This window comes from Chelonoidis abingdonii, chromosome 19, assembly GCF_003597395.2.
Source record: "Chelonoidis abingdonii isolate Lonesome George chromosome 19, CheloAbing_2.0, whole genome shotgun sequence".
In the NCBI taxonomy this organism is placed as follows: domain Eukaryota; kingdom Metazoa; phylum Chordata; order Testudines; family Testudinidae; genus Chelonoidis; species Chelonoidis abingdonii.
In genome coordinates this window covers 1347621-1364614 of record NC_133787.1, presented here as the reverse complement: position 1 = coordinate 1364614, position 16994 = coordinate 1347621, and the positions used below count along the sequence as shown (strand labels likewise).

Below are 16994 nucleotides of genomic sequence, written 5' to 3'. Positions count from 1 at the left end.
GTTGAGGTCTAATCAGTGCAGAGCAGAGCAGAAGAATTACTTCTTGTGTCTTGGTCATAACAGTCAATACATTCCGGAATGATGTTTCTTTTTTTGTAACAGAGTTATACCATTGACTCATAAGTAGCCTGTGGTCCACTATGACCCCAAGATCCCTTTTTGCAGTACTCCTTCCTAGGCAGTAATTTCCTGTTTTGTACATGTGCAATTGATTGTTCCTTCCTAAGTGGAGTACTTTGGATTTGTCCTTATTGAATTTCATCTTATTTACTTCAGACCATTTCCCCAGTTTGTCCAGATCACTTTGAATTTTCATCCTATTCTCCAAATCACTTGCAATCCTCACAGCTTGGTATCATCCATTATCTTTAGAAGTGTACTGTCTGCAACATCTAAATCACCAATGAAGATATTGAACAGAACCAGACCCAGAACTGATCCCTGTGGGACCCAACTTGATATGCCCTACCAGCTTGACTGAACCACTGGTAACTACTCTCTGGGAACAGTTTTCCAACAAGCTATGCACTCACCTTATAGTAGCTCCATTTAAGTTCTATTTCCCTAGTTTATTTATGAGAAGGTTATGTGAGACAGTATCAAAATCCTTGCCAGAGGCAAGATATACCACAGAATCACAGGGTTGGAAGGGACCTCAGAGGTCATCTCGTCCAACCCCCTGCCCAAAGCAGGCCCAATCCCCAGATTTTTGCCCAGATCCCTAAATGGTCCCCTCAAGGACTGAACAAACAACCCTGGGTTTAGCAGGCCAATGCTCAAACCACTGAGCTCCATTATCTTTCCAGGTACTGAAGTTAAGCTGAGTGGTTTGTAATTCTGAGTTGTCCTTATTCCCCTTTCTATAGATGGGTACTACTTTGCCCTTTTCCAGTCCTCTGGAATCTCTCCTGTCTTCACGACTTTTCGAAGATCACTAATGGCTCAGATATCTCCTCATGTACTTCCACATATCTGAACTAGCAAGGGTTAAATAAAATCCAGAGAGGTAATAATCTTAGCGTTTCAGGGGCTTATGCCCCAACTTTCCGCTGTCAAAACAAAAAAAATGTAGTCTCATAATCAAGGCCCTACCAATTCTATAGCTGTGAAAAACATGTCACGGACCATGAAATAAGCCCTTTCCCGTGAAATCTGATCTCCCCAAAATCAGATGGATTGGGTAGGGACAGGACTTGTCCTTCCCCTGCAAATTATCAGAGGGAGATTAGACGCACCTCCATAGGCAGCGTAAAAGTGAAGGTGGACTCCAGGCTTCTATCTTTCATGGCTCTGGTCAGGGCTGGGGGCTGCTCAGGCTCCAGCAGGGTCTTGGGGCTTTCACCTCTGTGGCTCCTGCCTCGGCTTAGAGACCTGGGCTGGGGGCTGCCATCCCCCACAGCTCCAGCCCCCACAGCTCCTGCCTGGGCTCTGGGTGCTTGAGCTTCAGGGCTTCTGTTCCCTCTCCCCCGTGTCTCCTGCCCGGCTCAGGGACCTGGGCTGGGGGCTACCACGTCCTGCAGATCCAGTCAAGCTTGGGGCTCCCCCACACCCTGACTCCTGTCTGAGCTCCAGGACTGTTGCTGCCGTCTGTTCCCATCCCCCTCCCTCACAGCTCCTGCTTGGGCTCTTGGTGCTCAAGCTCCAGGGCTTCTGCTCCCTCCCCCTGTGGCTCCTGCCCAGGCTCAGGGCTGCCCACCCCTGCGTAGCTTCCCCCCCGCAGGCTCAGGGACCTAAGCTGGGGGCTGCCACCCAGGACTTGGGGCTTTTGCCCCCCACAGCTCCTGCCCTGACTCCGGGCCACCCAGGTTCAGGGCTTCTGTCCTCACTCCTGGCTCCTGTTCGGGCTTGGGGCTTCAGCACCTGCTGGGGTTCGGGGCTTCCATCCTGTGGCTCCTGCCAGGGCTGGGGCACCCATTTTTCAAATTGTCCAAGGCCCCAGTACTGGTCCCAACTAGCAACTAGGAGCCCCTAGTTGGGGCGATCCCCAGTGCTGCTGGGAGATCTGACCTACCTCCACCTCTGGGAGCCTCTCCAGCTGCAGGAAACTCTGCAGCTGCTGCCTTCAGAACTGAGCTCCGAAGGCAGTACAGAAATGAGTATAGCAATCCTGTAACCCCCCTACAACAGCTTTGGGACCCCACAATCCCCTTTTAGATCAGGACCCCACGGTTATAGCACCCTGAAATTTCAGATGTAAACATCTGAAATTGACGAATTTTAAGACCCTGCGGCCGTGAAATTGACCAAAGTGAACCGTGAATTTGGTAGGGCCCTGTCCATCATTATGGACATGTAGACATGCCATGTTCCAGGACTGAGGGTAACAATTTACTAATCTGTAAGAGGTGACTGTATGTCAAAAGGCTGCAATGCCCAAAGAATCACTTGCAAACACTTTAAAGGACCTGCTCCACCTTGCAACATTACAAGAGCATCAGAGCCAAAACACTACGGGAACACTGAAGAAAACTATTTGTATCTTGGCACTATTCCTGCATGCCAGGCACTGTCTCTCCCTGGGAAAACCTTTTGTATGCCACAACACATATATATTCAGAACATGTCTCTTAACATGTTTAGAAACCAATCATCAAACAACTTGTCCCTGCTACCTATGAAAGAGGACAGTAGGGAGGCGGAACATAATTAGTCACAGTAACCCTATGCCCTTCCCAGAGTCTAATACCTTATCCCAATATAAGTGTTAAGTTGCGAAGAGAATCCAATAGTACTCAGAAGCTCAAACTCAAGTTGCCTGGTATAAGACTTCTTAGGATGCTCCAGACATTGGCAAGCATAGCCCGTTTTAGTGTCCAAACTATACCACACAGCTCTCAGGGAATCTTGACCAAACATTTGTACTAATGTTTAATTCTCAGGTGCAGAACTGCAGAGGTGACAGTATCTCAGATTGTTGCATCCCTGCTCCTGGTTCTGAATCTGCCCTGAGCTATGAGCCAATATTTTTGAAGCTTACCGTCAACGTGCACAAAAGATGCTGTTTAATCAGGCGATTACACTCACCTGTGTAAGATGCTACATTTAACCTGCAGTGCACTTGTGAAATTCTGGGATGGAAAGCGTGAAACCATACCTGGACTTCTGAGGGGCTAGTTCCTGGACATGAGAGCTTGTGTTTCTCAGATCATACACCAGGATAGAACCATTGACAAGCCCAGCATAGATATAATTGGTATCATCAAGGCACCAGCAGCAGCTCCACACAGGGCGGCCAGCATTGTATGACTGAACCACAGTATTTGTTGTCAAACTGTGGAGGCAAAGGAATATGTTGACAATGCAAACGTATACTGTGGGATGAGAAGACTCAGTGTAACACACCCAGCCAACAAACCTAGAAAAAAACTCTGCTAAGGAACTGAATAGTAGGCTGTTCCCCGCTACAGATTTTAATCCCCATACTCCAGAAAAGAATCTGAAGAATAGAGATAGTATATCACTGTGAAACTGTCAAAAAGCACAGAGATTTAGCATTCCACCAAAGCATATACCAAAGCATATACAAAGCTGAAACAGGTAAAATACCTCCTTCTCTTTGACTTTTTGGATTGATTCTAGGGAATAAAAATCACTTTATATTGGCTGCAGGGATAGGGGTTTCAGACTGACATCCTAACTGCTTTGTTGGGAGAGCAGGGTTAAATTACTTGTCCGGAAATAGGAGGAGAAGGCATTGCACTGTGGTCCCAGAATACTGTATATCCCAGAAACTGGGAGCCTCATTCATTAGGATTCCTCACCCTGCTTAGTTATTCTCTTCTGCCTGTTCATTTGAAGAGGGCTCAAGTTCTGAGAAACAGCATTTAACACAAAGGAAAAGATTTAAGCAAGTGTTAGAGAGTGAATAGGGCAAACAAAACAGTATAAGTACACACACACACACACACACACACACACAGATATGTCAAAAAATTCTTAATAGTTTGCAGAACACTGCCAGTAGGGGAGTGTATGCTGTGTTTGGGAGAAGGCAGAGGAGCTGAAACAACAGCTGAGGCTGGCATCACTGAAGAAACTGGAAATTAAAGTGGATTTTGCATGGAGGGATGTATCAGAGACATGCGGCAAATTGAGATCTAGTAGGCGTGAAATATAAAGATGATATTAAAAAAAGGGAATCTGTAGAGTCATTCACCCAAGATACCCACAACAGATATTCTGCACAGAAGGAACCACCAGGGGCAGGGGGGAAGTCAGGTGACCTTGATGAAGATTCCAATAGTTGGGAACCACACAGCAGTGACTTATGTAGAGAACAATGTGTTATGTTTTCTTCCACGTACCAGAACAGGAGATGTAACAAACAGGACAAAGTACATCCTGAAGAATTCTTATTAGGTGTATGCAAATGGCAACAAGTGATTAGAGAAGGGAGGCTGACATAGTCAAGCAACCTGAGGGAACAATGCAGGCAATCTTCTGAGACAATATTCTGGTATCAAGCAAAGTGAAGACTGGATACAACTTGTTCGAGACCAACTGATGGACGTATCGGTAGTGTAAAGAGCATTGGTATAAATTCTGTGATGAGTGGCAACTACTTGCATTAAACTGTCTCCAATTATGCAAGAGTACCACCTCACAGGCTCAGAACTTACACACTGGCTTTGAAGTAGGCAGGAAGGGGGAACTTGTTTAACTCAAAAGTATCTGACATATTCCACCATATAGACAATAGGAATGGGAAAATTAGAATTAAATTAATCTCTTATTGCAAAACAACTTTACTTTCTTAACTATGTATACATGTATGTATACATGAATGCCAAGAGCATGAAGAACTGGAAGAGACATTGACCTCACACCCTAGAGGGCATAACTGTAGCCTGTCCTAACTGAAAAGAGAAATGTTAAGTTGAGTAGCACTGGATTTCAAGAGGTTTAGTCAGCCAGTGAGGAATACTGATATAGGTAGTAAGGAGACAAAATACCCCAACATCACAATACTCAATGCGCATCTGCTACAGACCACCAGGACTGGAGGAATACATCCCACCTATCCTGTGGGATTCCTCTACCCAACATGTTCTTTTAAGTCTCCCAGCCCAGCGGTAGAGATGTATTGTTCCTACATTACTGGGACAGCAGTTCTCAGAAGTGCTGTTTGGTGCTCTGTCCATGTGCTTCAGGTGTGTGCAGCTCAGCCTTGATTAGAAATTTCAAATCAGAGCAACCTTCTGAAGAATAGGGAACAGACAGAGGAAAATAGTAAAAACTCTGATCCTAGATCAAAGAGAATCAAGCAGGAAGTAAAAGTCACGCTAGCAGATACTGTTACACCTGTACCACAGGATACAGCTGATCTATGTTGGCTTACTGTCAAAGCTGTACCCAACAGAGATGCCACTGGGAGGAGGCACCAGGAAAACGTAGGGTCATAGTCCCTTCCTCATTCAAGGGACTGGGAAGTGAGAACAATTCATCAGATTAATGCCCACATTCCAGAGGACGGATGAAGCTCACACTGAGATCTGTTCTCAACTCCCTGCAAGAAAGAAAAAAATAGATGCTCCAAAGCGCACACAGATGAGCTAGAGATAAAGCCAAACCCTGGAAAATGTGAAGGGCAGATGGGGTGGACAGCCCCTGTTCAGCAGCACACACCTGGTAAGTTTGAGCGTGTGGTCCAGAGCGGCAGACAGCAGCAAGCCATCTGTTCGATTACTGAAGGCCAGTCCCCGGATCTGCTTACTGTGGATGGGAATGTACTGACTGCTCTTCAGGTTGACAGCACTCATCATCTTAACGCCACAACCTGTCATGAAGAAAGAACAAAGCTGATCAGTCAGATACTGTAGTTATTGGGGTGTCTGGCTTTAACCTATAGTCTCACTTCAGAGCTACAGTACTTATGCTGAACTTGTGGGGAGAAATGTGCACAGGAAGGGTAGGTATCTTGTTCTGGAGATCAGTCACTACAGAACTCCTTATTCTGCTCCTCCAGGCGTTCTGGTCAGTGTGACAGAACTCATGAGAATTTCAGCATTAGTATCATGATCTGTTAGTTGCTCTCGACCCAGGTCCTAGACATTCTAGCCAAATTAAACAAGTCTCAATGCTCAGTGTGGCTGGAGCTCTATACAGGATGATAATGTACTTTCAAAGAATAATTACCGGTAAACTGTTCACCTGTACTCTAGAAATGTCACTATACAGAGCTGCATTCAGATATTACTGAGCCAGAGAAATGTCACTGTATAGAAGCTAAGATGACTAAGGTGAATTGAAAAGCTGTTCAGAAAGAAGAGGAAATTACTCGCTTCATGCAGTAACTGACGTTCTTCGAGATGAGTGTCCCTGTGGGTGCTCCACTCCAGGTCAAGGTGAGATTTTTGCAGCAGTTCCCGTATAGGCCTCGCGCGCTGTCAGTGTTTGACCAGCACGTGCACAGCTCTGACTCCTCAGTTCCTTCACTACAACGGAGTCTGCTCCAAACTCCAAAGTAGAGGGGAAGAGGATGAGTAGTGGAGCACACACAGGGACACTCATCTTGAAGAGCATCAATTACTGCACAAGGTGAGCAACCACCTCTTCTCTTTCGAGAGATGTCCCTGTGGGTGCTCCACTCCAGGTGACTGAAAAGTGGTATCTCTTAGGATGGTCAGGATTTCAGATCTGGTAAGAAAGCTGTTGATAAGACAGCTCGACCCAGTTGGGTGTCCAATGAAGGACCCTGCATGAGAGTGTAATATTTAGAAAACACAAGGTCCGATGCCCAAGTGGCCGCATTGCATATGTCGGAAAGTGGGACATTGTGAAGAAATGCTACAGAAGTGGACGTGGATCTAGTACAGCAGTGGTTTTCAAACTCTTTTTCTGGTGACCCAGTTGAAGAAAACTGTTGATGTCCGTGACCCAACGGAGCTGGGGATGAAAGGTTTGGGAGGGGCTCAGGGCTGGGGCAGAGGGTTGGGGGGCAGGGCTGGGGTCTGGGAATGAGGGGTTTAAGGGGCTCAGGGCTCCGGGTTGGGGTGCAGGAGGGGGTCAGGGCTCTGGACTGAGGATGCAGGCTCTGGGGTGAGACCGGGGATGAGGGGTTTGGGATGCAGGAAGGAGCTCTGGGTTTGGGGGGTGGGGCTCAGGGCTGGGGATTAGGGTGCAGACATCTCCCGGTCAGCAGAGGTGCCAAGGCATACTTCCCGCCTGTCCTGGCACTGTGCAGCACATTGTGCCCTGGAAGTGGCCAGCAGCAGGTCCGGCTCCTAGGGAGAGGCACACAAGCAGCGCCGCCCAGCTCTCGCCTCCAGGCACAGCCAGCCCCCAACCAGCTCCCATTTGGCCAGGAGCCAGTGCTTGGGGTGGGCATAGTGCGTGGAGCCCCATGCTCGCCCCCCCCAGAGCCAGACCTGCTGCTGGCCACTTCTGGGGTGCAGTGCGCTGTCAGAACAGTTAGGAACTAGCCTACCTTAGCTGGGCAGCACTGCCAATGGGAATTTTAATGGCCTGGTTGGCAGTGCTGACCACAGCCGCTGTGATCCAGTGCCTTACATTGCGTGACCCAGTACTGGGTTGCAACCCACAATTTGAAAACCACTGTAGTAAAGCGTGCCTTGATTGCCACAGGAGGTTGGACTTGTTTCAATTGGTAACAGACGTATGCAGTCTGATATCCATTTGGATAGTCTATGGGTGGAGATCACTTTGCCCTGAGATCATTGAGCGATAGATACAAAAGCTTAGGGGTCTGTCTAAATGGCTTCGTTCTATCACGATAGAAGGATAACGCTCTACAAACGTCAAGCATGTGCACTGCTACCTCAAATGCATTAGCATGTGGTTTTGGGAAGAATGTTGGTAATAAATAATAATAATGGAGATATCCTATTTCCTAGAACTGGAAAGGACCTTGAAAGGTCATTGAGTTCAGCCCCCTGCCTTCACTAGCAGGGCCAAGTACTGATTTTTGCCCCAGATCCCTAAGTGGCCCTCTCAAGGATTGAACTCACAACCCTGGGTTTAGCAGGCCAATGCTCAAACCACTGAGCTATCCTCCGCCCGGTATGTGAATAGGTTCATATAGGTGAAAGGACGAATGCACCTTAGGAAGGACTTGATGATGTGTACAAAGTGTAACTTTGTCTCTGAAGAAGGCAGTATATGGAGGTTTGGCCATCAGCGTGGCGAGTTCCCCCATGCACCTGTCAGATGTAATTGTTACTAAGAAAGCGGTTTTCATGGATAGGTGTAGGAGGGAACAGGTAGCCAAGGGTTCAAAGGGTTTGTACATCAAAGCTCTGAGGACCAGGTGTACATCCCGTGGCTCAGCCGGTAGTCTTATGTCCGGGTAGAGCATTTGGATACCTTTGAGAAATATTTTGGTGACACGATGGGCAAAACCAGCAGCGTTATCTACCTTGTGGTGGAATGTTGCGATTGCCACTAGGTGAACCTTTACCGAGCTAAGAGAAAGCCCAGATATTCTGAGTTCTAGAAGGTAGTCTAGTATCAGTGGAAGAGGGGCAGAAGCCAGAGCGGTGTGTCTGGCAGAACACCAAGTGGTGAACCTTTTCAATTTCTGCAGAAAGGTAGTGAGTGTGTCCTGCCATGTAATAAAACTGCCTGGACTTGTTCTAAGCATGCTTGTTTCTCAGAGAACCATTGAGTAGCCATGCTTTGAGGTGATCTGCACCCAACACAAATCTGAGAAAGCATCTGTGGGCAGGGTGTATAGTGACATGAAAATACATATCCCGCAGGTTGAGGGCTGAAAACCAATCTCCCTGCTCCAATGCCGGAATGATTGTTGATAGGGTAACCATCCTGAATTTTTGTTTCTTGACGAACCTGTTAAGTTGTCAAAAAAATCGAAAATAGGTCGCCGTTCACCACTTTTCTTTTTGGTCAAGAAATAGTGGGAAAAAATCCCTTCCCCGGGTGTGGAGTGGATACCTGCTCCACTGCTCCTGGTTGTAGAAGATGGTGCACCTCTTGACAGAGCTAGAGTTCGTGAAAGGGGTCCCTGAAGAGTGACGGGGAGGGAGAGGAGGGGTGAGAGGCATGGAGAGGAAGGGGATGGTATAACCCGATCAGATGATTTCTAGAACCCATTTGTCTCTAATGATAGCTTCCCAGTTGGAAAGGAATGGGAGCAGACAGTGTCAAAGGATGGTTGCAGTAGGCACTGGAGCGGGTGGGAAGTCTTCTATACCCTCGACCAAACCTTCAAATCTGCTTTGATGGAGGGGGTTGAGGTGCTGCAGATGGTGGGAGGCGGTGTCATTGGGTTCTAGGTCTATGGTGTTGCTGTTGTTGTGGATTGTAATGTCTTTGCTGCTGTTGTTGGGTGTAGGAGGGATATCATGGGCTTTGGTAAGGTTGATGTCTGTCTTCTCTCATCCCTGCCCCTCGGCATTCATACATCTGCCACCTTAGTGTGGCACGCAAGTCCTTCATGGTATGGAAGGCCTCATTTGTTTTTGCTGCAAATAGCTTCTCACCATGGAAAGGGAGATCTTCGACAGTGTTTTGCATCTCCCATGGGAAGGAAGCTCGCTGCATGACGACGGCCGTGGCAGCAGCATCAAGGGCAGCTTGAAGAGCTGTACAGGATATCATCTGTCCTTCAGAGATCCCAGCGTTAAATTGTCGTCACTTGTCCTCAGGAATGTCATTAATAAACTCCATGAATTTAGTGTAGTTCCTGTGCTCATACTTTGCTAATAGAGCCACATAGTTTGCCACCCTAAACTGTAAAGTGGAAAATGAATACACTTTGTGGCCAAATGAGTCCATCCTCTTGCTATCCTTATCAGATGGGATAGACCGGAAACGTTGCTGTTTATTTTTCTGGTTGGCCACCTCAACCACCAACGAATTGGGCGACGGGTGTGTAAAGAGGAACTCAGAACCTTTGGACAGGACATAATATTTGCAGTCCGCTCTCCAGCAGGTTGGGAGTATAGTGGCTGGGGTCTGTCATATGGTTTTAGCTGGTTCCACAATAGCCCCATTGTAGAAGAGGTGGTGGGTTATAAAATGTCAGTAAGCTCGTGCTGGTGTTCAGACACTTCCCCAAGAGTAATCTCAAGCTCATCGGCAACTCTTTTAAACAAGTCCCGGAAGTGTGTGAAATCGTCAGCTGCTGGTGGTGGTAGAGGCATAATAGCCTCTTTGGGAGAGATAGATGAGCGTTTATTAGCTGGAGAGGTGCCAGGTGTGACATCCTCTGCTGGCTGAGCTGTTGGTTCATCTCGTAGCTTGGCATCATTGTTTATGGTTGGGGGAGGAGATGTAAGATCCTCTCTGAATGAGGCAGGATTAATGCTATAATGTCTCTTATAAGATTCCCAGGGATTCCAGTATGGCCATTGGCCAGGGAAGGGTATGAGTGGTCCCATCCAAGGGTGCCCATACCAGGGTGGGAATTCCCTGGAATATGAGGAACAGGATCTAAGATGTCCCCCAGTCACAGGTGTCTTAACAGGGGAAGAATAGCATGGAGAAAGGTCAACGGCATCATCGTCCACATTCAAGAGGTGTGAAGGAGCAGGGGATAGTTGTAAGTAAGGTGCCGATGGTCCCGGTGAGAGGTCAGTGCCTAGTAGAGGAGATTCTGGGGTGGGAGAGAGAGCCAGGTCTCTATGGCGGAGAAACTTAGATGGTGCGGTGGCTGACAGTGCTGAATGGTGAGGCACTACAGGCATGTGAGGCGCCATGTATTGAGATGGTGCCAACGCAGGAGGCGCAGTCTGTACTGGTGGCGCTGTGTGCTGAGCTGATGTAGGTGCCTGAGGCAGCATCTGCACCATAGGTTGGTGCCGATGATGTACGTGCTATAGACCAAGGGGGTGTCGCGCGCAAAGTCAGTGTCAAGAAGTATGACACGGGGAACACAGGCAGCGGAGCTTGTGGCGTTGGTGCCAAATTCAGATGCACTGGCACCACAGCAGTAGTTTGTGACATTAGTGCTGTCTCACTAGTCGGTACCAGGTTCTTGTCGGTGACCAACTGTGACACTTTGGAGGCAGGCAACTCAAAGCCTTGAGCCTCAGCACTGAAGTGCGCAGCCGCCAACGAGCAGACAGTTCCGGAGATGCCTGGAGAAGTGTATGTGCTGAGCCATGGAGTGGCCAGCACTGATGGAGCCAAAGTTATAAGCGATCGCTTGGAAGATGTGTGTCCCCTGAGAGGGGAGGAAGCCGGTCATTTCTTTGCCATTTTTTATTCTGTGAGGATTTCAGTGGTGAATTCTGTCAGGAGAAGACTGCTGGCCTGGATCCAATGCAGGTCTGAGGGACTTTTCCAGGAGGATGAGCTTCAGTCTCAGGTCTGTCCTTGTGTGTCCAGACTTTAAGTTTACTACAGTGTATGCATTTTGGGGGTACATGAGATTCCCCCAAACATTCGACGCACTGAGAATAGCCATCAGAGATGGGGATGGAGTCTCTGCAGGTTATGCATCTCTTGAAGCTTGGTGAACCAGGCATATCAGGAGTCACTAACTCTGAGGTAAGGAATTTTTTAATTTGTTTTTATAGGCGGTAATAACTAAAACTTATTTAGATAAGTAATAAAAACTAATTAAGTACCAGAACTGTATCTAAATCATGGCTATGAAGAGTGAAACTATGTATATATATGTGGACATATACCTATCTCATAGAACTGGAAGGGATCCTGAAAGGTCTTCAAGTCCAGACCCCTGCCTTCAGCAGAATCAAATACTGATTTTGCCCCAGTTCCCTAAGTGGCCCCCTCAAGGACTGAACTCACAACCCTGGGTTTGGCAGGCCAATACTCAAACCACTGAGATATCCCTTCCCCCTGCTAAACTCCATCTCTGGCTGGGGATGGTAGAGAAGGAACTGAGGAGCCTGGGCCATGCACACACTGTTCAGGCATTGAGAGCGTGCAATGCAGGCACCACACGTGTGCAGCCTGTACAAGAACTGCTGCGAACATCTCTGATGGAAGGTGCAGGGACACACCTTGACCTGGAGCACCCACAAGGACCTCTCTCAAAGGAGAAGTCTAAGATCCCAAATCATTAACCACATAAAATAATTTATCAGAGGGGTAGCCGTGTTAGTCTGGATCTGTAAAAAGCGACAAGGAGTCCTGTGGCACCTTACAGAGTAACAGACATATTGGAGCATAAGTTTTCGTGGGTGAATACCCACTTTTTCAGATGAATATACATTCATCTATAAGGTGCCACAGGACACTCTGTCGCTTTATAAAATAATTTGTATTTCAAGTGTCATTCAGAGAACATTAAAGCTCTTTGCAATAAAAGCTGGCATGACTGCATACCTATTTTAGGGCCAGGAAATTGCTCACAGAAGACAAGCAACTTGCCCAAAGTCACACAGCAAGTCAGAAGCAGAGTTATGACTACAACGCAAAGGGGTTCCCAGTCCTCCTCACCCACAGGGTAATGCTGCCTCTGTACATATACGCACTTAGTTACAAATGTATTCAAAAAACAATATTTGAACATCTGTTCCCACATTTACTGGCCAATCCATGCTTCTGAATCTGATGTTTTCTGGATGAGAGACTGCATTTAAAGCTTTTTCCTGATTCCCTTAGGTGCATGTCTCCAGCTCTTGCAAGGGAATCCTCTATGTGAGGATCACACAGATCGTTCTGCACCTCCAAGGAGGTGGGGTTTCAGAACAAAGAGGCAGAGCTGTAAAGATCAATTACTGGGAGAGTACAATTATCAGCTGTCAACTGGGAGGTAAATTACACTACTGGGAAAAAGCTGAGTTGGGGTCAGGAGGAATGTGGCAGTCTTATTAGTGAGGGAATGTCCCCAATCCGCAAGGTGGTTGTATGGGTGGGGTTGAGAAAGAGGAAGAAAGAGCAGAGAACATATTTAACTTTTGTAAGCCTGCAGATAAAAATTCTTTGATTCTATCTGTAAAACCTAGAGTCTTTAGTTACTTGCTGACTTACCAGGAAGAAGAGTAGTCTGTGGAGAAGGCTGTGACACCACAAGACAGCTCAATGAGTCACAGTAAGCCATAACCCGGCAGCTCCCTGACTGAGAAACCAGGAAGGCCTTCTCAAAGTGGTATTTGTGCTGGCTCTGACTGGAGGAGAGTGCGCCTGGGAAACAGGAACGGGAGCTGCCAGGTTGCTGAGAGGCGCTAGTGGTGTGCTGGGCCATCAGTGCTTTCAGTTCCTGAAAACAAAGAGGACAGAGCTTTACCACTCCATTGCAGTTGCAACTCAGTGTGCTGTGTATTAGGGCTAGTCTACATTAGAAGAGCTGCAGGTATGCCGCTGTAGAGTGTCCAGTGAAGAAGCTCTATGCTGACGGGAGAGAGCTCTCTCGTTGGCATAATAAATCCACCCCCATGAGAGGCAATAGCTATGGAGAAGGTCTCTCACCAACACAGAACTGTCCACACTGGTACCTAGGTTGGTGTAATTTACTTCACTCAGGAGGGTGGCTTATTCACACTCGAGCAACACAAATTATTAGTAGCATACACCTGGCCTTTGTTTCTGCTTGCACATACAGGAGTCTGATACGCCTCACAGGCAGAGATATAGGAACATAGGCTGTTCCATAACAATGAAAACTACAGTACTCCATTTCCATGCTATTCCTGGCGCGCTAGATTTCCAGTTTACTTTGACTGTAAGTACAATAGAAACCTGCAGACTACTCCAGCAAGCTCTGCTGAAATCTTTAGCCAAAATCTCTTAATATCATGTGTATTAGAACCCAATAAGAAAAGGAGACCCATGGGCAACACACAAAATCCAGTCACCACCAGGTCAACAATGGTACTAAACTCTGAGCAGAATTACAATTAAAAAACAACCAATTAGAACCATTTTCAAGAGTTTCTAGAACATCCCAAAAGGAATGAAAATCCTTGGTTTCAATGTTAGAAGTGTCCAGGAATTCCCCACCATGAAGATAGGTCAGTTCCTTTAATCTGCACTACACCCCGGTCTCATGATCCTAGCCAGCAGAGATTCCAGGAATGACTGAATTTTGTAAGAACCCAAGACTTGTTCACTTTTTCCAAAACCAAAGAACTATGCTTCAAAATGTTCAGTACAGTAGCTCTCAAAAGAGTGACCTTTAATCCAACAAAGGAACAGCCACTTTCACACTACTGAAATGCAAAGCCTCAGACAGTGTGTTAATATAATAGATGTTCACTGGATAAATTTTCCGCCTCACAAAGATCATCCACAGGAAGTGAGAGGGTATGGCAATTTTGAACATTGTAACTGTGACAAGAATTCTGCCCAAATGGTTATAACCCAACCCAAGGTCACGACCACCAGCACTAATCCCATGATGCTATACTATTACACAGATATTTACAAATACCTAAAGCAATCAGATAAACAGAGATGGGGCCCATTTCCACAGCTTGGATAATTTAAGATATACTCCAAATAATGTCTGCAAAACAATTAAGCACCATAGAAATGAGATTATAGATTTAAAATCTCCAAGCTCCTAATGTATGCATAAACTAGCTTTAGTAATTGCACCAACTAATCTCGCTCAAACCAGAACTAGTCCACAGCAAACCATTCTAAAAAGACAAACATTAAAAGAAAATAGGAGTTTCAAGGTCAAACTAATTTATAATTATCTCAAGCCAAAAAACACTTTTTCCTAAAAGTGTTTGAGAGCTTAAAAATAGGTTTCACTTCACACCTTCCAGGAGCCTTCTCTGATTTGCCTCAAAAACTTTCCAGATTCTACCCCAGCATAAGACCAAACGTGATGTTTCAGGGGGACTGGAGTAGCAACAGGCAAAGACAGGAGGATTTAGGAAGGGGAAGGAGGCCATAAATTATGTTAATGGAAAGCTTAATTACATCTTTAACTAGAGAGAGCGGTGTCTTTCAGAGAAAGATGCAGGTAATTAAAAAACAAAAAACAGAAGTGGCAAGTTTTCACCACATTAAAGATTTTATTAAAAAGTCTCACCAGTTAAAGACAGGAAGATAAGGCAACTAGAGAAGAGAGGGGATTGACCAGATTTCCCACAATAACAAGACACCTAACCCTTCCTTCACCTGAGTTTATCACAGAGAGAGAAACTTCAGTTGAGTGGAAACAATAAAGTGACTGGGAAATGTTCCATCAAATAGTTGATATGTTAAAGCAGTGATCACCAACCAGTTGATCATGATTGACTGGTCGATCCTGGAGACTCTCCCATACAACTGCGATCTCCAGCGGTGTAATGGGGCTGCCCGCTGCCACTAAGGCAGGGTCCCTGCCTATCCCAGCCCCAGGCTGCTCCCAGAAGCAGCCCAGGGGAGGGAGGGGTTTCCATATGTTGCTTCTGACTGCAAGCACCGCCCCCGCAGCTCCCATTAGCTGGGAATGGGGAACTGTGGCCAATGGGAGCTGCGGGGATGGTGCCTGTAGAGGTGGGCAGTGCGCAGAGCCATGTGCCCCGCAGGGGTATGTTGGCCCCTCTGGAAGCAGCATGGGGCCGGGGCTGCCCAAGGTAAGTGTCGCCTCCTTCAATGGGCAGGTTCTGAATGCCTCTGCAGCATGAAGACCAGGAGTAGCATGAATACAGCAGGCCCAGCTATGCTGGACCAGCATTTCTCTTCTACCACCCAACTTGCAGCCTCCCAGAGCCAGCCCCCCATACCTCCTTCTGCACCCCAAGACCCAGCCCTGAGCCCCCTCCCAGAGCCAACACCCCATGCCCACTCTTGCACTCCATACCCCCTGCGCCAGCCCTGACCCCCTTCCTAGTGACAGCACCCTGTACCACCTCCTGCACCCTAACACTCTGCCTCAGCCTGGAGCCCCCTCCTGCACTCAAAATCCCTCCCAGAGCCCACAACCCTTCCTGCACCCCAAGCCCCTGCCCCAGGTTCAGCCTGGAGTCCTCTTCCACACTGCAAACGTCTCGGCCCCCGCCCAGAGCATGCACTTCCTCCCAAACTCCAACCCCCTGCCCAAGCCCGGTAAAAGCAAGTGAGAGTGGAGGAGAGCGAGCAACAGAGAGGGGGGGATGAAGTGAGTGAGGCAGGGCTTCAGGGAAGGGGTGGAGACTTGGGGAAAGGGTGGGGTACATCCTGAGTTGCCCTCCAATTCATAAAAAGGCTGGAGGCTACTGTGTTAAAGTGCTTAGCATTAACAGACCAATGTGATAAATAGGGGACAGAATTCACACCTCTTAAGAGCTATTGTTGCAGTCTCTGTTTTCAGACTCAGGAAGACAGCACTGTATCAGTTCATATTTGGTTCACTGCTGGAAGGTTTTTTCCCCCTCCCCACCATCAGGATGTCTAGAAACTTTTAGCAGAATATTTAAAAAACTCAAATCTCAATCTGTCATCATGTGGGGCACAACATATATACCCAGAGGGTTGGCATTTGACACCACTGTTTTAGATGTACATAAGCAAGGTGCTGTATACTCTGTGTCTTGCGCATTGTTTGTAGGATCTACTCCTTGCTACAGAACTGTACTCCACAATTTAAATTTTCATTTAAAACCTCCACACATTTCTAGCTCTTAAAGTTATGACAGTAACTCTGAAAATATAAACGAAGCAAGGTCATCGTTTTGAGTTTGAAACAATAGCTTGGAAAGTGTGAGCTGCCCCATTCATCTCAAAGGACTGAAAGCGCTGAAATCTTGTGATGACAATTTAAAGTGTTAACACTAATTATTTAAATGCTGATATTTTAGCACAAATATCCAGATGGCATGCTTAATTCTACACTCCCACATACGTATTTTCTGATTTACAAAAGAAACTGCTGTACAGTTTTCAGTCTGCCACAGAATCCAGGAACCTTGCTAAAGAACTAAGTTTCAGCTTGCCACAGCAAACAAGGGGCTATGCACTTAAGGTAGCCTTTTCTTACTGTAAATGCACAAGCAGCTAATTAATATGCTTTTAATGAGAATTTCACAAAATGTTATTATATACAGTGGTTAAACTACAATAAAAGCCAAGTTGAGTGCACATATGCACTCAGGAGCTCAATTTTAACACCAGAAGTATGAATTTATAAA

General features: G+C 46.8%; 1 protein-coding gene across 5 annotated transcripts in view; it reads right to left on the bottom strand.

Annotated features, from left to right (window-relative positions):
• RFWD3 (ring finger and WD repeat domain 3) overlaps window positions 1–16994 on the bottom strand; it is a 48508-nt gene that overhangs the window by 9184 nt on the left and 22330 nt on the right. For all 5 annotated transcript variants that reach the window (XM_032791829.2, XM_032791830.2, XM_075073818.1 and 2 more), the window contains 3 exons: window positions 12922–13150; window positions 5626–5776; window positions 3095–3271 (listed from right to left, as the gene is read on the bottom strand). In XM_032791829.2, the coding sequence (XP_032647720.1) occupies window positions 3095–3271; window positions 5626–5776; window positions 12922–13150 (557 nt within the window). The remainder of the gene's footprint in view (window positions 1–3094; window positions 3272–5625; window positions 5777–12921; window positions 13151–16994) is intronic.